This window comes from Neoarius graeffei, chromosome 9 (assembly GCF_027579695.1).
Source record: "Neoarius graeffei isolate fNeoGra1 chromosome 9, fNeoGra1.pri, whole genome shotgun sequence".
In the NCBI taxonomy this organism is placed as follows: Eukaryota; Metazoa; Chordata; class Actinopteri; order Siluriformes; family Ariidae; genus Neoarius; species Neoarius graeffei.
Window position 1 is genome coordinate 36,166,043 of NC_083577.1, and position 23,279 is coordinate 36,189,321.

Genomic DNA, 23,279 nt, shown 5'->3' on the forward strand with positions numbered 1-23,279 from the left:
CAACACTGCTCGCGCCTTAGCCTGATGTGGAACATACCATTTTGAAGGGGGAGTCGCAAAAAGAAGGTTTTAGTGTAAAATATTGTGTATAGATAAATCATGATGTTTGGATTGTAAAATATCTTAATGTGGTCAAAACATTAGGACATACAATATTTATTGAAATACATATTAATTATGCGCAGGAAAATATTTTTATACGAAATGTGGTTACCCCTTGGGACGCTGGCAAAGAAATGAACTTGTGGCGCCATTTTTGTGTGAGAGAGAGAAGGAGAGAGAACAGCGGTTTAGGGCAACAGCGTTACAGAATATAAACTCTTAAAAATGACGAGCAGAAAGAAGCGCTTGCCATACAGCAGTCATGACAGCTGGGTTGTCGTCGCTGCAGGTATGACAATTAGTCAGGTTATGTGTTCGGGCAGCTCAAACCGGAAGGACGCTGAAGTTCAGTGTGTTAGCACTGATGCTAATTTCCGTTAGTTTTGATGAGCAGCAGAGTGAGCGCTCGCGCTGTGGGCTCCTTGTGTGTTCATGAGGCGTTGCGTTATTTGGAAGCAGCTTTTTTTTTTTTAATTTGTCACAATGTATATAAATACAGTTTTAAAAATAAAATGAAACGAGAATCAAGTACGATTAAAAAAATTTAATCGCGGTTAATCTCAGAATTTCATATTAAAATTTAATCGCATTTTTTAAATCTATGTAAATGAATAAGGCTTTTAAAGTGAAATGTTACAATTAAAATGGTGAACACATTTTATGCTAAAAGTAGGGTGGGGGAAAAAGCCCCCCTTAAAGTGCCATTCCACCATTGGATGTATTCTTTGGCATAAAATACAATATATTTTGACAACATATATAAATGGTATCACTAGATAGAGAAATCTTTTAGCTTCAAAATGATATATCAAACATAATTTTTTGACAACGACAAGCATATTAATTTTGCGACCAAAGTCACCTACCCTTTTAATTTCCGCGCGTGATGTCATCGGCAGGTTCCCCTTCTTGTGTACCACGTGACGTGTGACGTGGCACATACTATCAGCAATGCCGGATAGAACACGATAAAAATCTCATCTCATTATCTGTAGCCGCTTTATCCTTCTACAGGGTCGCAGGCAAGCTGGAGCCTATCCCAGCTGACTACGGGCGAAAGGCGGGGTACACCCTGGACAAGTCGCCAGGTCATCACAGGGCTGACACATAGACAAACAACCATTCACACTCACATTCACACCTACGGTCAATTTAGAGTCACCAGTTAACCTAACCTGCATGTCTTTGGACTGTGGGGGAAACCGGAGGACACGGGGAGAACATGCAAACTCCGCACAGAAAGGCCCTCGCCGGCCCCGGGGCTCGAACCCAGGACCTTCTTGCTGTGAGGCGACAGCGCTAACCACTACACCACCGTGCCGCCCCGCGATAAAAATAATACCAATAAATCTAGCTAATACCAATAAATCTAGCTAACTGAAAGATTAACTCAAATTTTTCGCAATTTATTTGGCCCCCACATACGAGGAGAAATGACTCTCTCACTTTGGGGGTTTCCTGGTCTAAAAATAGACCGACACGTGGTACACAAGAAGGGGAACCTGCCGATGACATCACGTTTCACTGCCGCGCGGAAATTAAAAGGGTAGGTGACTTTGGTCGCAAAATTAATATACTTGTCGTTGTCAAAAAATTATGTTTGATATATCATTTTGAAGCTAAAAGATTTCTCTGTCTAGTCATGTTGTCATAAAATATATTGTATTTTATGCCAAAGAATACATCCAATGGTGGAATGGCACTTTAAGGAAAATTCAGTTTTTCTCCAAGTTGAAATGAACCATGTGTTTAGTTTTAATCATAGTTTTTGACAACAGTGACACGAACAATAATGCCGCCTAAAGTTAATACTTAATTTTTTTTTTTTACAAAAACATTGTAGCGCTGTCGCCTCACAGCAAGAAGGTCCTGGGTTCGAGCCCCGGGGCCGGCGAGGGCCTTTCTGTGTGGAGTTTGCATGTTCTCCCCGTGTCCGCGTGGGTTTCCTCCGGGTGCTCCGGTTTCCCCCACAGTCCAAAGACATGCAGGTTAGGTTAACTGGTGACTCTAAATTGAGCGTAGGTGTGAATGTGAGTGTGAATGGTTGTCTGTGTCTATGTGTCAGCCCTGTGATGACCTGGCGACTTGTCCAGGGTGTACCCCGCCTTTCGCCCGTAGTCAGCTGGGATAGGCTCCAGCTTGCCTGCGACCCTGTAGAAGGATAAAGCGGCTAGAGATAATGAGATGAGATGAGACAAAAACATTGTGCCGTCCCCCCCCCCCCCCCCCCAGTGGGGTAAAAGGCCCCCTGAGGTGGGGCAATAGGCCCCCTCGCTCAAAAAAAGCTGTTTGGATAGCAAAAGTGTTTACGTAAGCCTATAATGTGAAAGAAACAAGAAAATATCCCTGAATTAATGAATAGATGCATTATTTTATTATATTTCGCATTTTAATTTCAATATAATTTTGTGTGGATTGAACATGAATTAAGGGAGCGTTTTACCCCACAGACTACACTTTTACAAAAAAGGGTCTTGCGTTCAAAATGTGATTCAACTTTTTATACCTAATGTATTCTTTTTTAACGTACTGACTTGTCTACTCATACCACATACACAGCTGTGATATCTGACGAAATAGCAGCTATCTAAATACAGTTTTACTGATATCTGAAAATTCTATCACTTACCATGAAATTTGATTTCTCTCCGTTGCGTTGCTGATATGCGATCCACAGTGGATATTTGTATATCCCCGTTGTCAAGCCAGTCCATAGCAACAATAGAAATGTAACTTTGCGCCATCTGGTGGTTATTTTGGGTAAAACAGGCTGAGGGCGTATTACCCCACGGGGGCGTATTACCCCACTCTACTTGTTAACTGCTGGGACAAGAGAAAATGGTAAGGGAGTTTATTCACTCACATACTAGGCAGTGCTGAACATACACTACCGTTCAAAAGTTTGGGGTCACCCAGACAATTTTGTGTTTTCCATGAAAAGTCACTTTTATTTACCACCATAAGTTGTAAAATGAATAGAAAATATAGTCAAGACATTTTTCTGGCCATTTTGAGCATTTAATCGACCTCACAAACACATACATGTCAACCTTTGGTCAATCAAACCTGTATAACCAACCTCCAAAATCCATATTTCCCTTATAAAATCCGTATAAGATGCAAATTAAAATAATTTACCTAAAATTTGAATGATAATTAACAATGATATATCCCAGTTACTTTTTATTCAATATTAATAACAATAAACCTTCAGAATGAATACAAAGCTCCAATGTTTGACAAAAACACAAAGTGTTATCAGCGTAGTTACGAAGGAAATACTTCGTTGTTTGGAGACAAGTTTCACCGAGCGGCTGTTATGCGCGAGACTTCATATTAGCCACAAAGTCAGAAAAATCTGTTCGTAAAATTACGTTATAATCACCAAATGCAATGAAAAGTATTTTTCCAGTCTCACCTGTGAAAGGTAATCCCATGTGATCTCGTTTGGACGGCAAACCTGTTGGTACAGTTAAACGCAGCACATGAATGAGGCATCTTTATTCTCGGCTACTGTCTAGACGCTATACCAGAGACGGTTGAAGAATCTCCACTTTGCCACATCCAATATGGCGGCGAGGATGACGTATGATTCTACGCAGAAGGCGGCGTCTATGTTTATTTGTCTATGACTTCATGGTTTGCGGGATTCTCGCAATGCGGTGTGCGCATGATCAGAAGTGGAACGAAGTCTCGCTACCACAAAACGCGCAATTTCATAAGACTCTTTACTGGCTGTGTGTGGTGTACAGTACGTTTGTAAATGTTATGCGCTCTTTTATCATTGTGGGAATTGATGATAGCTCTCAGTGTTTCCCACAGACCAGGTAGCAATTTGTGGTGCTCCACTGTGCCGATGAGGGAATCGTGCGCGGTGGTGTCGTGGCGGTCGGTGGAGTCGGTCATTGGGGTGTATGCAAAGTGTTTACAGCGGGCGGTGTTCAAACACACAGTATTTTTCTTCAGAGTCACCTGCTGGGACTATTTTAAAGCTACAAGAAGCATTTGATATTATTCAGTTCAATCTAAATTCTTTTAAGTTCTTTAAGAGAAGACAGCTAAAACAATTTTTACCAGAACCCTGCCTGGTTTCATTCCTCGACCCAACTTTACATTACAGGGCAGGCTATTAGTTTGCTGGGCTTGATGTTGGTGGAAAACCTGTCTTTTAAATTTATGAAAATTACTCACCAAAATTGAAGTTAAAGTTTAGTTTTTACAAGAGATGCACCGATTGCAATTTTTTGGTCCGATTCCGATTTTGGCCAATTCCGATTTCATTTTTTCAAACCACTTCACAGCACACACAAAGACTATTTTCTTTTTATCTTTTCTTTAATAGAACATTCTGCCAGATTTTCAGTAATAAATTTTCAACACCTCAAAGGTTGAAAACAAACAAAGACATTGTTCTTTGTAAAATCTTTCTTCATGTTTGGTATTAACATATTAATTCCTGAAATAGGAAATTCACACAAACATTTTTTCTTTTCCCATCCAATATCTGGCACAAAAACAACTTCCCCCTCATATATTATTTGCCTACTGCTATGGAACACACTTTCATAAGCCTATTTAGATCTGAAAACTTATGCCTTATGGAACAACCCATTTCTTCATTCAGTATCAAAATACAAAAATAATTTCCAGTCATACTTATACCATAGCCATTCTATCATCTTTGTCAAATGTGTATTTGTAGAGTAATTTCCAATGGAATCAAGTGCAACCAGGGTTGTAAAAAACAAAAAGACATTTCTCTCTCTCTCTCTCTCTCTCTCTCTCTGTACAAATCTAACTAGATGTTTGGTAATAGGCTAATGTATTAATTCCTGTAGTGGGAAATTCACACAACTACAAACATTTTCTTCTTTTCACATCCAATATCTGGCACACACAAAAAAAATGACTATATTTGGATATCCAAATATAGTTTTTTTTTTTTTTTTGTTAACGGCGCGCGCGCCGGAGCTCATTAGGCACGCAGGACTGACACTGTTCTGCCAAGCGCAACACAATCACACTAGAAAGCATGTTCAAGCTGCCAGTGTAGCTGCAGCCTTTTTAGTTGCGAATTACGAGTATTTCCACTTTCATCCCTATGTGATACACAAGTCTTGATCGGCAGAAAATCAGCATATTTTAATTTTGACCGGCCGGTCGCCGGTCATGGCCGATCACGTGAAAATCGGCCGATTCCAATCAGCAGCCGGTCAATCAGTGCATCTCTGATTTTTACCTTAGTTTTTTGCCTTTTTGGTGGCAATCTTTCAATCATTCTTTAGTTGACATTCAAGGAATAAATTGCAAAAAACAAGCTGGAGGTTTTTATTTTAAATATTGAACTCAACACTTACCTCAACCAATACTAAAATGAAATAAATAGTATAATGTAACAAAATAATAATAAAATATCATAATTAGATGTAAAAAACCACTTAAGGTAACACCAAGGCAACTAACAATAATGAAAAAGCATTACCCTGATTGGTGCAAAGCCTGCATGCCCTATCAGAACATTTAATTCTGCGTGGCTTCCTGAAAAAAAAACCTCCAGTGCCCTATCGTAAGGGAAGTTATTGCTGAAGCGGGATAAACGGGATAATGCAATAAGGCCGGTTCCTCGCGTCAAGCTGCTACTGTATGCATCAAAATTGGTTTATAGCCTGACTCAGGGATGTCCGTTTCCTGTAAGCTAAGAAGGCTATGATAAAGCTCATCACGAGCACGACGTAGGCTACCTTTTAAAATAAGGGGTCGGAAGGCGAATCGGGAAGGCTGCGTTATTTTTAATTAGCCTAACAGGCCCATTTGCAGTCCGGGTATATGCGCACTGGCAGGCCTGTGGACACGCCTCTCTCTCTCTGTGTGCGCGCGCGCGTGAACGAGAAGAAAGAGCACCATGAATGAACGGAACAATATGCAACAGAATTTTTTTTTTTCAAAATCGCGAGTCTGATTGTGTGGCGGTAGGAATCCATTGTGTGGCGCTGCGCCACACAATGGTCTATGTATGGGAAACCCTGGCTCTAAATAAATATTGAATTTTTTTTAAAGAATCCATATAACTTTATTTATACGCCCGTATACTACGTTTATTGAATCAAATCCATATAAAATACGGACATTCCGCATAGGTTGACATGTATGCAAACAGGGCCGCATTAACCCTTGCCGAGGCCCTGGGCAGGCCCCCCACACACCTGTTGTCAGCTGCGCTCAGCAAATTCACCCCCTCAGACGTGCCTGTCTAACTAGACACAGAAACTTAAATAATGACAGTGGCACAATTAGAAATACTATTGAACGATAAAACTTTATATCCATCAACACCTATTTAATCGAGAAAAAGCAATGGTGAAATAGGCAATTGCATGGTGAAAAAATCCATCAGACATCACGGTTAACAAGTCTGGTTAACTAAAGTTTAGCCTCAAGAAGCCTTTGCATGAGTGAGTCAATGAACAACATGTCAAGAACATAACCTAGGCCTACAACAGTTTCTTTAGTATTCAGAACAAGAACATTCATTTGGTATATAACCGTTCGTTTTCATTTTTGAACCAACAGAAATTGGTGAAGTCTCTGGAAAGCACAATCAGCTGGTATGACAGGGTCACAGACCATTTTCTGGAAAAGGAGCAGAGGGCAGAATTTGTTTATAAATAGTGTTCATGTTCATGAATCTGAAGTGTGTATATTGTTCAGTAATGTTAAGAGAATGGTGGGTTCTGTGTTATAGGTTATACCTGGGTATAATATTCAAGGTTCTGTGTGTTGCATAGCCTACCTGGTTATGAATTTCCAGACTGTGTTGCAGAAGATGTTCAAGTATGTGTTGCACAGCTGGGTGTTGTGTTAAAGACTCTGTGTTGCATATCAGGGTATGATGTTCAAGGCTCTTCGTTGAATAGCCAGTGATTTTGGGATGTTTGATATTTTTGATTAAGGATATGAGGCACTAGCCTGGCAAGCCAGACTATAACATGAAATGTACAAGCAAAAATACTTTCTGCCACTAGGTAGGGTTGTCTAGTTCACTATGCTAATGGGGCACACCTTTCTATGCTTTGATATCCGGCCTACAGGTTTTACGATGAATGCGTAAAATGGGCTTCCCCTGTTTTAAAAACCAGCAGCTGCCACTGATGTCTTTGGAGTGCGGGGGGGGGGGGGGAACTGGCGCACCTGGAGGAAACCCATGCAGACACGGGGAGAACATGCGAACTCCACACAAAAAAGTCCCCATCAGCCATGAAGTTTGAACCCAGAACTGTCTTGCTATGAGGCGACAGTGCTAACCACTACACCGCCATGCCACATATTCTTGTATAATGATACACAAGAATATGTGGTTCTTCCCCTGTTGCCACAAATGTATAGGATTCAATTCAGTTCATTTTATTTCTACGGCACATTTTAATTAATAGCCAAAGCTGACCAAAGTGCTGTATAGATGAGAGATCTTAACATTAAAAAGGCATATCAGCTTTGCAGCACGAGACAGAGTAAAATAAAACAAACACACAAAATGAAAATATAATAAAAATAAAAAAACAAGGGCTAGAGGCCAAGGAGAAAAGATGGGTCTTTAAGGCAAGCTGTAAATTCATCAGTAGTTGACCCAGATCTTACTCTAAATGTGAACATATTCCACAGTCTAGGGGCAACTACTGAGAATGCATGATCACCGTTGTGTTGTAATCGTGAAAATGGAACTGTAAGCAGTGATTTATTAGACAATCAGAATGCCCTGCCTGAAGTATAAAGACTAATATTAACCAGTAGCAACAAATACAGTATATACAATATGTCTGTATGCAGTAGCATGACAATTTCCCTTCACTGGAACTAAGGAGCTCAAACATGTGCCATGACAATGCCCCTGTGCACAAAGCAAGGTCTGTGAAGACATGATTTGCAAAGGTTGGGTGGAAATGGACCAATATCTTGATTTAAAGAAGGTTTAAAAAGTCATTTTCATTACAAAATAAACCTTGGACACCACTGAAGATTAAATTTTTGTTTTAGAGAGTAATGCACACGTTGTTCAAGGCATATTTTCCCTTTAAGATGGTAAATATTGTTATCTGCGTGACGTAGTATAAAAAATGGCTTACTAACCTTAAATTGTATTTTAATTTCCTTGCTATACGTTTGCAGTAGTCCCTGTTTGATATAATTGTTCTTATTGTCCTTGCTTTTTTGCCTGCAGCTTACTCGGTGCATGTAAACATGTTGTTATATTGTTTTTGAACAGATTCTGCCCTGGAAAAGACAAACCTACGTGATGGCGATCCAATATTCATCAGACTCAGGAACCCAGCTACAGGTCTTAACAATGTCTTGTTATTGTATTACTCATGGTGACCATCTGGTTAGATCAGGGGTTTCCAGCTTCAGTCCTGTGGAGCTACTGTTTCAAGTTTCCTACTTCAAATGACCTGCTCAACCTAATGAAGGTCTTTAACACTAATTGATAAGCAAATGCAGGAGTGTTGGCAATAGGGATGTATGTAAATTAAGGACACTGGGTCCTCAGGCCTGGTAAGCGTAACCCCTGAATTATATAACTAATACCTCTCTGATATGTGGATTAGGTTCCGCTTCCCAATACCTGTTCAGTAGTGGAGATGTGCGGCTGTATGAAGTGAAGGCGTTTGTTGAAGATTTCCACTCTTGGTTTATCGACCAAACAGTTCAAAGAGGTGAGAACACGCAGTTTGATTATTCCCTGATATTGATTGACAGAACTTGATGTGTGGCATCTTGGCTTATTTTTTTCTGTAAATCTAATCCAATATCCAAGATTGGAATTCAGCAAAATTGGGTTCCAGCAAAAAGAGGTAGATCGGATATTAGTGTAAAAAAAAAACCTAGAAAAGCACTCGGAGAGCGCAGACCTCCGCCAAGAATCCTTTAAAAAAAATCCGGGATCCAGAAGGTGATCCGGATCACCGCCAAAATTTAATGGATTGTTACTTGTGCCCAGTCACACCTCTGGAAAAAAATTTCAGAGCAATCCGTTCATTACTTTTTCCGTAATGTTGCTAACAGACAAACCAACAAACAAACCAACACTACCGAAAACATAACCTCGTTGGCACACACCGTGGGGAAAATAAGTATTTGATACACTGCCGATTTTGCAAGTTTTCCCACTTACAAAGAATGGAGAGGTCTGTAATTTTTTATCGTAGGTACACTTCAACTGTGACAGAGAATCTAAAAAAAAAATCCAGAAAATCACATTGTATGATTTTTAAATAATTAATTTGCATTTTATTGCATGAAATAAGTATTTGATACAATAAAAAACAGAACTTAATGTTTGGTACAGAAACCTTTGTTTACAATTACAGAGGTCAGACGTTTCCTGTAGTTCTTGACCAGGTTTGCGCGCACACTGCAGCAGGGATTTTGGCCCACTCCTCCATACAGATCTTTCAGGTTTTGGGGCTGTCGCTGGGCAACACGGAGTTTCAGCTCCCTCCAAAGATTTTCTATTGGGTTCAGGTCTGGAGACTGGCTAAGCCACTCCAGGACCTTGAAATGCTTCTTACGGAGCCACTCCTTAGTTGCCCTGGCAGTGTGTTTCGGATGATTGTCATGCTGGAAGACCCAGCCACGACCCATCTTCAACATTCTTACTGAGGGAAGGAGGTTGTTGCCCAAAATCTCACAATACATGGCCCCATCCATCCTCCCCTCAATACGATGTGGTCATCCTGTCCTCTTTGCAGAAAAGCACCCCCAAAGTATGATGTTTCTACCCCCATGCTTCATGGTTGTGATGGTGTTCTTGGGGTTGTACTCATCCTTCTTCTTCCTCCAAATATGGTGAGTGGAGTTTATACCAAAAAGCTTTTATTTTGGTCTCATCTGGCCACATGATCTCCTCCCATGCCTCCTCTGGATCATCCAGATGGTCATTGGCAAACTTCAGACGGGCCTGGACATACGCTGGCTTGCGCAAGGGGACCTTGCGCGCACTGCAGGATTTTAATCCATGATGGCGTAGTGTGTTACTAATGGTAATCTTTGAGACTGCGGTCCCAGCTCTCTTCAGTTCATTGACCAGGTCCTCCCGTGTAGTTCTGGGCTGATTCTTCACCTTTCTCATGATCACTGATACCCCACGAGGCGAGATCTTGCATAGAGCCCCAGACCAAGGGAGATTGACAGTCATCTTGAGTTTCTTCCATTTTCTAATAATTGCACCAACAGTTGTTGCCTTCTCACCAAGCTGCTTGCCTATTGTCCTGTAGCCCATCCCAGCCTTGTGCAGGTCTACAATTTTGTCCCTGGTGTCCTTAGCAGGGATGAGAATTATCCGCGGAATTCCGAGTTTTTCTTGCTGAAAATGTCATTTTTGTGAAACGTGTAAATCCGTTGAGAAAATTTCAGGGCGGGGGTGGGGTTCGGGGTGTGTGGGTGTGTGTGTGTGTGTGTGTGTGTGTATGGTTAACGATCTGTGGTCACCTTATAACGCAGACATCCCGAGTCTCCTGGAAGTTCCGGGAGTCTCCCGCATATTGATAGCGGCTCCCTGATGCCCGCAAATTGGAGAATATCTCCCGGAATCTAGAGCAAGTGAGCAAGAGCGTGCACGCGCAACATTCTCTACCTCGCGCATCTTAGAATGTGCGCATATGACGGAGCGTGAGAGAGAGACTGCGCGTGTGCCTGTTCATGTAGCGCATGCTAGACAAAGAGCATCCTGATTGGGTTACTCAGCAAAATAAGCCAATCAGCTTTCAGTATGGGTGGGCTTTTATCCCTTTTCTTGAGGACCGACATTTTCAGTTGAGTCAGTGCAGCCTACAGGATCGTCATGGCAGAGAGAGAGCGCGCGCCCCAAAAAACGAAAATACAAAACCCACTTCGCCTCAGATTACACAAAAGAATCTCCCTGTCTAATAAGGGTCAAAAATAATGACAGTTTCGCGCGATGTACTGTTTGCAGCAGTGGCTTCAGCATTGCCCATGGTGGCTTAAATGATTGTAAAGGACATGTTGAGGTGAGGAGTGTCATTTCATGTGCATTATATTTAGGTCTACAACAGGCTGTCATGAAAAGACCAAACTTATTGAAGATTTCCGTAAAATAACAATGTATGAATATACATCACATATATATCAAATACACGCCATATATAAGTGTGTTTCTTTTATAAATGGGGTTAGCTTATCTAATGTAGCATGTTGGGGAGAATCATAGTATCATATCTATATTTCTGATAAAATTTTAGGTATGATACCGTGTATTCTCTCCTACTTATTGCTCATTTCATAGGGGGATTGGGGGGGGGGGTTTGCTGGCATGTGCTGCGCCGGAGCGTCTGCTCAAATTTTTTAGGCCAAGATGAACTTAGTTTTTGATTAAAAAAAAATTTCCAATATGTAATGCCAATTGTACATGCCTGTTCTTTAATTCAAAATCACCATCTTGATCTTCAGATTGACCATATGGTATCTGTATTACATTACACAGCATCCTGTCCAGATAAAACCTAGTTAGTACACACAACAGTTGAAAGGAAAGTGATGAGTGATGTTGAATGTTGCCTGCTTAATATGCAAGACCTCCTGCTACCATGATAACATCAGAAGAAAGCTTAAGAGAATTATATGATAGAACTTTTTTCTGGTTTGCACTTCATTTTAAAGGATTAGAGTATTCAAAGACATGAATAGCTAAAATGCAGAAATATAATACTGTGGAGCTCGTTTATATTAAAAGGTGCATTGACTTTTTTTTTGAAATCATCAAATGTGAATTGATTAAAAACAAGTCTCTTGTCCCATATTAATCATTTTCACCTGGGAGTCCACCAAGAAGGGGAGTTTATTTCCAAATAAATTGCAACTTTTTGCTGATAAAATTAATGGTTTTGGGGTAAAAAAAAAAAAAATAGCCAAAAATCATTAGCTCCTGCCCCCTGGGCCCCCACCGGGGCTCTGCCAGGGAAATCGATAAATCAAACGGGATAAAGAATTGTTTCCGATGGGCATGGCTCGATAGTAGCGTTACCGTGCAGATAGGGGCACAAACTGTGACGACGTGCCTGACAGAACATATCCGAAAAGTGGACGTGCCAGGAAAGGTTCTGTGTATTCTGTGCTCAGATATGATCAATTATGGAAACAGAGGAGCTAGAAACATCCAGGAGCACATCAAAACAAAAAAGCACAAAGGTACGTTTTACTTAAATTGTCAAAGATAGAGTCAGGAGGAATCTAATATATCGTTACGGTTACCTCCATTATCGCTCACGATATATATTTGTTATATTAAAGTTTATAAACGTTTTAAACCATCATTGAATTTGAAAACATTCATATATATAAGGCGCACCCCCCCCCGAAACCCCCCCATGCACGCTTTGCGTGCGTTATGTCTGCCCTTGGCAGACATTTCAGAGTATTTTAAATGTCCCATTCTCATCCCTGCCTTAGGTGGGGTTTACATTAGACCGTATCAGCGGATCATCAGATTAACGTTTTTAAAACGATTAACATGCACACAGCAACACCAATACACGATTTGCCTGCACACAGCAACACCAATACACGGATACGCTCGGCTCCGCAGGCATCCTGCGCTCCAAATCACTCCGCCCTGAACAGCGAGTGCCCTCTGGAGGGTGCGCACTCCGGCCCTGCGCAGCTCACAGAGCACGCGAGTGAAGTGCACAAGCAGTGATTCGGGACTGAGCCTCTGTGTGTGTGATCCCAGCGCATATCACTTACCACTTGCAAGTGGAAGGATGGCAAGCCTAAAGACAATCATAACTACACAATGGGCAGTATTTGCATCAGTATTTGCAGTATTTTCATACTTTTATACTCTTTAATGAAAGGCGATACAAGGCGGAAGTCCGCGCCGTTTTTCAGCAGTCGCGTCACATGACCAACGCCAGTGAATCCGGAAGGTGGATGTCACAGTGACGTTGTCCAATGACGACGCCAGCTAGAGCTCAGCACAGCGTATCCGCGTATTCTGAATGTTTACACAGCACCGGAGCTGACACGATCTGGATTGAATACGTGGACCCTGACGGATTCCCGTTTCCCGGCGTTTCCAGGCGTTTTAATGTAAACGGACAGTGCATCCGTGAAGAAAACGAGACAGATACGGTCTAATGTAAACTTGGCCTTAGGCAGCTCTTTGGTCTTGCCTATGGTGGAGAGGTTGGAGTCTGAGTGTGTGGATAGGTGTCTTTTATACAGGTAACGAGTTCAAACAGGTGCAGTTAATACAGGTAATGAGTGGAGAATAAGAGGGCTTCTTAAAGAAAAACTAACAGGTCTGTGAGAGCCAGAATTCTTTCTGGTTGGTAGGTGATCAAATACTTATTTCATGCAATAAAATGCAAATTAATTATTTAAAAATCATACAATGTGCTTTTCTGGATTTTTTTTTTTAGATTCTGTCTCTCTCAGTTGAAGTGTACCTACGATAAAAATTACAGACCTCTCCATTCTTTGTAAGTGGGAAAACTTGCAAAATCGGCAGTGTATCAAATACTTATTTTCCCCTCTGTATCAAATCATGTAGCAAATGAATGGAAAAGACTGGAATTGGATTCGGAAAATATTTTTAGTTCTTGGAATTGTTAAATCGTGCAGTGGAGGCTAAGTCGAGCAAAAATTTAATGCATGTGTTGCCAGGATCATGTACAGTAAATTCAGTCAAGCATCAGGATGCAGGATTTGTGTGCACGTCATTGTTAGTGTCCGACATCCTGTCCGTTAGCCAGGACCATTTCCTCATCTTGGGCCTAGGTTAGTGTAAAACTTTTCCTGACTGGGGAGGACACTGAAACAGATGGGCAGGTGGATTCAATTCAGGTTCCCTTTTTATTCTCAAAACCAAAAACCTCACTTTTCAGTGGATCATCAATGAACATAAACAGCACACAAACAGTCAGCCATGACTCTGGCTCAGAAGCACCTCTCTCCAGTCCTCTCCCCCGTTATGTCACTGCATACAAACACACAGACAGCACACTAATGGACCTAACCCATAACTACGTCATCGCTTGTTTACCGCGATGCATTATGGGTGATACCTGGGGTCAGCTCTGCTGTATTATTTACTTTCGCCTTTGTTAAACACTGCATTGTTCTGTCTAACCGGTTTTAACCGTGCCTAAAGTGAATTGCTGTGTGCCTAACTGTGTCTCCACGACAAAGAGAACACCTGATTTTTGCTTTTTGAGAAGAAGAAAGAAATGGATAAGTTTAATCCACAACAAAAACCTTCGAACTGAACTGAAATGGACAAGTGTTTGTAGCTTACATTTCTCTGGTAGGAAAAAGGCGTACTTAAACTGTGACCCAGCAATATTTCCATGGTCTGCGGAATGGCCTTCGGTTATAGATTATAACAATTGACACTGTTCATCATCTGAAACTAGTGATATTCCAAAGCCTGTAAAACACAGAAGCATTCTTCAGCCTTTGCCTCTCAACGTGCCGAAGCACTCAGCAGCCGAACGAGCCTGTCTGACTGATAAAACTCCCAAACCGCAACGGGTTCTCTTTCAGGCATGTATAATGTTCAGTGTACCTCACTAGCGGCATTTACTGAAGAAAATGCATTTATACTGAACATGACACGGCAGATCAGCGGGTTTCAAAAGATTATTTTTATGTATTTCTTTATTTTAAGTGTTTTCTGATATCAAGTTTTCTTTAACTAATCACTCATTTATAAATGTTTTGATGCTGTTCATCTGGGCCCGGGATCATGAAGCAATCTTAGACTTAAGTCAACAGTTGATTTTTCATAATAGTTTCTCTTACTCAGGGACGAGAGTTTTCCGTTTTTCGGCGGAGTTCCGCTTTTTCCGAGTAAAAATCGAACTTTTTATATTATGCCAAATCCGTTGAAATTTTTTTTCATTTATTGAGGGGGGTTGGGGTATGTTCCTTCGTGATACTCAAGCGTAATTCATTCCTACGACGATGTTACATGTTTACATTTTCGCCATCTTTAGTCTCGCTAAGTCTCGTGGTAGAATACGTGTTATCTACAATGTAATTGACCAAAACATCGATGGCGAGAGCATGATAGCCAATCATAACAATTCTTACAAAAGTACCCACATCCGTTCTATTTTATCGAAACTTGCACGTTCATCATTGCTGCTCTTCAAAATTACGTTTCTCTTTCGTATCGGCTTTTTTTAAAGTTTATCCCATAAACTTAGCATCCATTTGATTTAATACATTGAGAATGTATATGATAGTCAGTAAATCTGAATTAATGCTGACAGTTTTGAAAACTTAAATATTTCAAAAGACTTTTTGAAGAAATCATATGCAACTAATGAGGACATAGGGAGAAAAGGTCAGTCACCCTAAGAAATTTTATTTAATATATGAACATTTTGATAATTAATAGAACTTAAGTTTAATGTGAATTTAGTTTGTCATTTTTGTTGATCATGAATTATAACCATACCCTTGAATGTAGAATGTGATTTTATTTTGAATTCAAACAATACTCCTATTGATTTGAAACATCTCATCTCATCTCATTATCTCTAGCCGCTTTATCCTGTTCTACAGGGTCGCAGGCAAGCTGGAGCCTATCCCAGCTGACTACGGGCGAAAGGCGGGGTACACCCTGGACAAGTCGCCAGGTCATCACAGGGCTGACACATAGACACAGACAACCATTCACACTCACATTCACACCTACGGTCAATTTAGAGTCACCAGTTAACCTAACCTGCATGTCTTTGGACTGTGGGGGAAACCGGAGCACCCGGAGGAAACCCACGTGGACACGGGGAGAACATGCAAACGCCGCACAGAAAGGCCCTCGCCGGCCACGGGGCTCGAACCCGGACCTTCTTGCTGTGAGGCGACAGCGCTAACCACTACACCGCCGTGCCGCCGATTTGAAACATATTTTCATGTAAATATATAAAAAAGACAACAGATTTTTTTTTTTATGTACTACAGCTCAGATTGCAGGAAAAGTGGTTTGTAAGGCCTTATTTTTCAAAATTTTCCTGGGGGGGTATAGCCATATTCTTTCCATTTTGCTATAATGGATTTAATGGTGCTCCGTGGGATATTCAAAGTTTGGGATATTTTTTTATAACCCAACCCTGATCTATACTTCTCCACAACTTTGTCTCTGACCTGTTTGGAGGCTCCTTGGTTCTCATGTTGCTTGTTTAGTAGTGTAGCAGAGTCAGGGTCCTTCCAGAACAGGTTGATTTATACAGACATCATGTGACAGATCATGTGATTGCAAACAGGTGGATCTTAATCAACTAATTCTGTGACTTATGAAGTGAATTGGTTGGACCAGCTCTTATTTAGGGGTTTCATACAAAAGGGGGTGAATACCTATGCACACTGTCCAGATTTCTGTTTTTCCATCTTAATTATTGTTTGTGTCACAATAAAACAATAATTTTCGCCTTTAAAGTGGTAGGCATGTTGTGTAAATCAAATGGTGCTAACCCCCAGAAATCAATTTTAATTCCAGCTTGTGATGCGACAAAACAGGACAAACACCAAGGGGGATGAATACTTATGCAAGACACTGTACGTCCCTTGAAATAAGACATTCTGAGATTTGATGCTGTTGTACAGTGTGGTAGACTTGATCTAGAATCTTACCTTCTCACCAAGCTTGATTTGGATTCCGATTTTCCTGCTGTAAACCCTCGACATGTTATCCACCTCTTTAAATCACCAATTTCATTGTCTTCCATGACAGAGCACAGCAAAATCGCTCCTCTCACATTGCTCTCACGTAAAATTAATCTAACATCCGTTATATCGCTCAATTACCGACCCTGGCTATGCTCCACAATGCATTGCGGTAAACAAGTGATGATGTAGTTATGCTTGGGGGCTATTACCAACAGGTGCTTTCACTCTGCCCCTCACCTTCCATGGCTTCACGCTCCATTTACAAACCGGCACTCGACCCCGCTACCACAGTTACCTATTTATTATTATTATTGCAAGTCTCCTAGGGCAGCTTGCCTTTCCGTAGATCATGTCGGATGGGGACGCTGCTCCTACCCATCCCTTGCACTGGCTTGTGGCTGGGTATTTTACCTAATCTGCATGTCTTTGAACTGTGGGAGGAAACCGGAGCACCCGGAGGAAACCCACACAGACATGGAGAGAACAAAGGCCCCAGTCAGCTGTGAGGTTCAAACCCAGAAGCTTCTTGCTGTGAGGCAACAGCGTTAACCACTACACCACCATGTTGAACATCCAGTTAATTCAGTTTTACAGTATGGACATGATCAGAGCACATGATGATTTGCAAACACTGCTCTATTACATAAATATCAACATTCATTATTTATCAGGAGTTTTGATATTCCGTGGAAAAGCCTGAATAACTTTTTGATGTTGCATTTAAACAACTCTAACTAACAAGCTGTTGCTTTTTTTTACAGCATATATGTAATTAAAACATTGACGGCTTCAGCTGATGTTTGATTTGTATGTCGTGTGTGTGTGTGTGTGTGTGGTTTTTTTAGATGGCAGACTGCTGTATGTGACTCCTATGGATCCACTGTTCTTGCTGTTGCCTTACCTGCAGAACGGTGCAGTGCAGGTAAACCAGTTCATAGTGTCATTATAAAATTAGGACTGAATTTAATTCACAGCCTATCATTTAAGGGGTAAACCATCACAGGGAGTGCTCATCTCATCTCATTATCTCTAGCCGCTTTATCCTGTTCTACAGGGTCGCAGGTAAGCTGGAGCCTATCCCAGCTGACTACGGGCGAAAGGCGGGGTACACCCTGGACAAGTCGCCAGGTCATCACAGAGCTGACACATAGACACAGACAATCATTCACACTCACATTCACACCTACGGTCAATTTGGAGTCACCAGTTAACCTAACCTGCATGTCTTTGGACTGTGGGGGAAACCGGAGCACCCGGAGGAAACCCACGCGGACACGGGGAGAACATGCAAACGCCGCACAGAAAGGCCCTCGCCGGCCACGGGGCTCGAACCCGGACCTTCTTGCTGTGAGGCGACAGCACTAACCACTACACCACCGTGCTGCCCACAGGGAGTGCTGTTATAGGAAATTACTCAGTGACTGCATGTGATGCTATAACTACTCCGAAGTATTTTTTTTTCCATTTACGTCGTAAGTTTGCTCACAATTACTGTTCATAGTGGTGTTTATTAAAGGACTACACATTATATGTTTTTATCTGCTTATAGTTACATTTAGGCGCCACGATGGTGTAGTGGTTAGCGCTGTCGCCTCACAGCAAGAAGGTCCGGGTTCGAACCCCGTGGCCGGCGAGGGCCTTTCTGTGTGGAGTTTGCATGTTCTCCCCGTGTCCGCGTGGGTTTCCTCCGGGTGCTCCGGTTTCCCCCACAGTCCAAAGACATGCAGGTTAGGTTAACTGGTGACTCTAAATTGACCGTAGGTGTGAATGTGAGTGTGAATGGTTGTCTGTGTCTATGTGTCAGCCCTGTGATGACCTGGCGACTTGTCCAGGGTGTACCCCGCCTTTCACCCGTAGTCAGCTGGGATAGGCTCCAGCTTGCCTGCGACCCTGTAGAACAGGATAAAGCGGCTAGAGATAATGAGATGAGAGAGTTACATTTAGTGATGTGAAACATGCTTCAAAGTTAATGCACCTGATCATTTTCACTGTTCCAGCTCACTTTCCAAGAGGGCAGGGCGTTACTGATTATCGTGGACAATTTTTCGTGCATCTAGGACAATTTTACATGCATCACTGTAGACCAGTGGTTCTCAAACTGGACACTTGGCGAGTGGGGCATGTGGTCACAGACTGCTCAGTGGCAAATGCAAGGGGCTGGTTTACAGTGAGACCACTGGTTCTCACCATTTGTTCTCACCAACAAATAACGAACGTCTTCATCTTCAGTCCAGCCCATGAAAACGGAGAGTTATTATTTGAAATCTCAGCAAGGAACTTTTATAGACACACCTCAAGTACATAAGAGATCACAGACATGGGAAACACACCACTGTGCAATCGAGTTGAGCTCGTACCATTGGAGCTTTCATATAGCCTACTATTAGCTTTTCAATTACCTTTTACCAGCAGCCTTTTTAAAGGCTATATCTTTGCATATACCGGTATAGCTAGCCTTCCAGGACTGCTATTGCAGTAATAATTTAAACCGTTTTTTTAAAGACTATCTCAGCCCTCTTTTCTCGCTTTAAAACTCCATTTAAATCCAATCTTACCTACTCTTTCCTACTTGTCAACTTACTTTCTCCTTTGCCTACTTGTCAACCTACTCTTTCTCCTTTCTTTAATCTTTCTCCTACTTTTCTCTCTTTCCTCCACCTTTTTTTCTTCAATTAAAAATTGTAAGGTCCAACACCATATCACAGTTAATTATATTTTAACTTAATTACATTAAGCACGGTTTGTAGATTGCTCATTTTAGCAGAGCTAAGTCCATGGGTGCAAGTTTTCCGGCATGTGCCGGAAGCTCCATTTTTTTCGGTTCTGAAAAAGTCATTTTTCAAAATCGCGTAAATCCGTTGAGATTTTCGGGGGTATGGGGTGGCCCTCTCACTGTCTCACTCTCAGCGTATTACCGGGTTACCGCGGTACAGTCTCTGCATGAGACAAATCTTTTCATCTTGTCTTCGTCACAAACCTCATTCAGGTTTGTAAACGATTGTTGAAGGTGAGTGAAGCACGGCAGGCCAGAACTGAGTATTACAAAAACTCTTTCTATTAGTAGCTTTTCAGCTTTCCACACTCTCCCAGCCATACACGCGCGCACACACAAGTGTTCCGGTTGGGGAGAGCGCTCCCTTTCTCTGCTCTCTCCCTCCTTTTAAAGGGCGCGGTCACTGGGGGCGACGCACAAACACACAGGTTAATTCACGTCAGGTGCAGTGATTCTGCCACTCACCTTCCCTGACTCCGCCCTCCATTCACAGCCCGCCGCTTGACCATGCCCCCGCTGCCGCAAATTTATACGCCGCTCACCGACGAGCAGTCCTGACTAGCCCGTTGTTTCACGGTGTTATACGTGTGATATCATGTTTCACGCACGTAGCACGTTGTTCGACCAAATCAACACAGATGTTCCAGTGTATATATTGTAAAAAAGGTATCACAGCAAAAGCATATTAAAAATGGTTGTTTCAGCATTTAAATTAGTAGTTGCTAGATGTTTTGAAGTATCAAGCCTTGTACTTAAAATATTTCAGATGAATTGATGAATTTATTAAACGTTTGATGTGAATATGCAAATCATATAGCTATTAATATGGTAAATGTTTGCATGAGATTGCATGAGAGACAACTATTTTAACTTGTAATTAAAATTTTTTTCGAGCCCTAAGGGGGGCTCACCCCACTTTGTAACCCCCCCCCCCGCATGGCTGCGCCATGCACGTCTGACCTTGTCAGACTTTTCAGGTTTTTGAAAATTTTATACTTGCACCCATGTAAGTCTGGTGCGTGGTGGTAAGGTGCTAGCATTCTTAGCTGAGCAAGTCCCTTTGCTACGTTCACACTTGCAGCATAACGATTTTTTATTGGGTTAATAAACAATATGGGCAAATTTCTAATTTGTGAAAAAAGAGCTGGTCCCACTGATGCACCATCTCATCTCATCATCTCTAGCCGCTTTATCCTTCTACAGGGTCGTAGGCAAGCTGGAGCCTATCCCAGCTGACTACGGGCGAAAGGCGGGGTACACCCTGGACAAGTCACCTGGTCATCACAGGGCTGACACATAGACACAGACAACCATTCACACTCACATTCACACCTACGGTCAATTTAGAGTCACCAGTTAACCTAACCTGCATGTCTTTGGACTGTGGGGGAAACCGGAGCACCCGGAGGAAACCCACGCGGACACGGGGAGAACATGCAAACTCCACACAGAAAGGCCCTCGCCGGCCACGGGGCTCAAACCCGGACCTTCTTGCTGTGAGGCGACAGCGCTAACCACTACACCACCGTGCCGCCCCACTGGTGCACCAGTTCCCAAAAAAACAAAACTCTGCAAATATGACAAGTTATTTACAATACGTTTTTTCTGTTACTGGCGCACTGGAACCACGTCCACAATGTGTCGTTTGTGTGGAGGTGCTTGCCAGTGACAGCATGAAACCGTGCAAATTAAAGAGGCATTTGGACACCAAGCATCCGGACATGAAAAACAAACCGGTGGATTATTTCAAAAGAAAGCGTGATGCCCTTCATCTCCAAAAGTCCACCATAACCGAACATACCACCATGTCTAGTCAGTGTCTCGAAGCTTCGTACGTGGTCTCCCAAAGAATAGCTAAACTTGGGAAGCCACATACTATAGCCGAGACACTGATTTTGCCTGCAGCACAGGATATTTGCAGAATAATGCTGGGGGGAAAGCACCGCCGCTAAACTTGGTGACATTCCACTATCCAATGACACTGTAGCTCGCAGGATCTCCGATTTGGCCAGTGATGTTAAGGAGCAACTGTCACAGCTAGTTAGACCGAATCCTTACTACGCATTGCAGTTAGATGAGTCAACTGATATTGCTGGGCAGGCTCAGGTGCTTACCTACATAAGGTTTGTGAAAGACCAGGGGATTGAAGAGGATGTTCTGTTTTGTCTTCCTCTTCAAATCCGTACAACTGGGGAAGCAATCTTTCATCTTATTGACTCGTTTGTCAAAAATGCAGACTTGGTTTAGGAGAAGTATGTTGGTATTTGTACCAATGGGCTGCGATCAATGACTGGACGTGAGAGTGGCCTAGTTACACGCCTTCATCGGGTAGCTTCGTTAGCATTGCATGATCCATCGCGAGGCATTTGCAGCTAAAAAAAATGTCGACGCTCTTCCAGTCTGTGCTTCAACAGGCAGTTCAGATAATAAATTACATTCAGTCGCGTCCATTGAACTCAGTTATTTCGGGTCCTCTGTGAGGAAATGAGTTCTGAACAACTGCTCTTGCACACAGAGGTTTGCTGGCTTTCCAGAGGGAGAGTGTTACAGCGCTTGTATGAGCTGCGAGAAGAGGTGAAGTTGTTTTTGACCAAAAGCAATTCGGAACTGGCCAAGCACCTCCATGATTCCCTGTGGCTAGCTTCCTTGTCGTATTTGGTTGACATATTTGACAGACTGAATAGTTTGGAATCTGGGCCTTGCAAAGACAGATTCAGTGTGTTGGTCCTTGCTGACAGAGTGGATGCTTTCATCCAAAAACTTGTCCTCTGGCATGACCGCATAATTGTTGGAAATTGTGACATGTTCCCCAGCCTCGCAGACTTCATCACTGAGGCACGCGGCAGTGATTTCTCCTCTATTTTTCAATCAGCTGCAGATCACTTGTCTGGGCTTAGCAGCAGTTAGTTTCTTATTTCAAGGAGGACTACCAGTCATTTTCATGAGTTCGGGACCTATTTGTTTGCACCGCAAACGATTTGTCACTGCAAATGCAAGCGCAGCTTATTGAGCTGAAAAGTGACCGCAGGCTGAAGCACCTTTTTATCACCTGTTCTCTTGCATCCTTCTGGGTAACACTGATGCAGGAGGACCCCCAGCTCTGTGACGTTGCCCTAAAAATTCTCCTACCTTTCGCGTCAACATACTTATGTGGGGCAGGCTTTTCAAAACCAAGTACCGCAATCGTGCACAGATTGAGGATGACCTGAGGCTGTGTTTAACTAAAATTGAGCTGAGAATTTGAGAACTCTGCCAAACAAAGTAGGCTCATGTATCACACTGAGACATTCGTTAACACTACCTCCGGTAGAGTTTGTTCATTCATGTGTTTGTTTGTTAGCAACTTTACAGAAAAAAATGTACAGACGGATTTTCATGAAAATTTTACTAGATACGTGTCTTGGCCCAATGAAGAACTTAAATTTTGGAGGTGATCCGGAACTGCGTCTGGATCCAGAAATTTTTTAAAAGATCTCATCTCATCTGTAGCCGCTTTATCCTGTTCTACAAGGTTGCAGGCGAGCTGGAGCCTATCCCAGCTGACTACGGGCGAAAGGCGGGGTACACCCTGGACAAGTCGCCAGGTCATCACAGGGCTGACACATAGACTACGTTCAGACTGCACCCTGAAACGACCCATATCCTTTTTTTTTTTTGCCCATATGCGACCTGTATCCGATTTGTTATTGACAATCTGAACGACACCGATCCGATTTTTTCA

General features: G+C 42.3%; 1 protein-coding gene across 2 annotated transcripts in view; it reads left to right on the top strand.

Annotated features, from left to right (window-relative positions):
• The first annotated feature begins 263 nt into the window (after positions 1-263).
• The window catches only part of rnaseh2b (ribonuclease H2, subunit B), a 50,564-nt gene continuing 27,548 nt past the window's right edge, over positions 264-23,279 (top strand). The window contains exons 1-4 of one of the 2 annotated variants that reach the window (XM_060929382.1): positions 264-391; positions 8,363-8,434; positions 8,703-8,810; positions 17,631-17,707. In XM_060929382.1, the coding sequence (XP_060785365.1) occupies positions 328-391; positions 8,363-8,434; positions 8,703-8,810; positions 17,631-17,707 (321 nt within the window). In that variant the 5' untranslated portion in view covers positions 264-327. The remainder of the gene's footprint in view (positions 392-8,362; positions 8,435-8,702; positions 8,811-17,630; positions 17,708-23,279) is intronic. The other variant, XM_060929383.1, reaches the window with a different exon arrangement.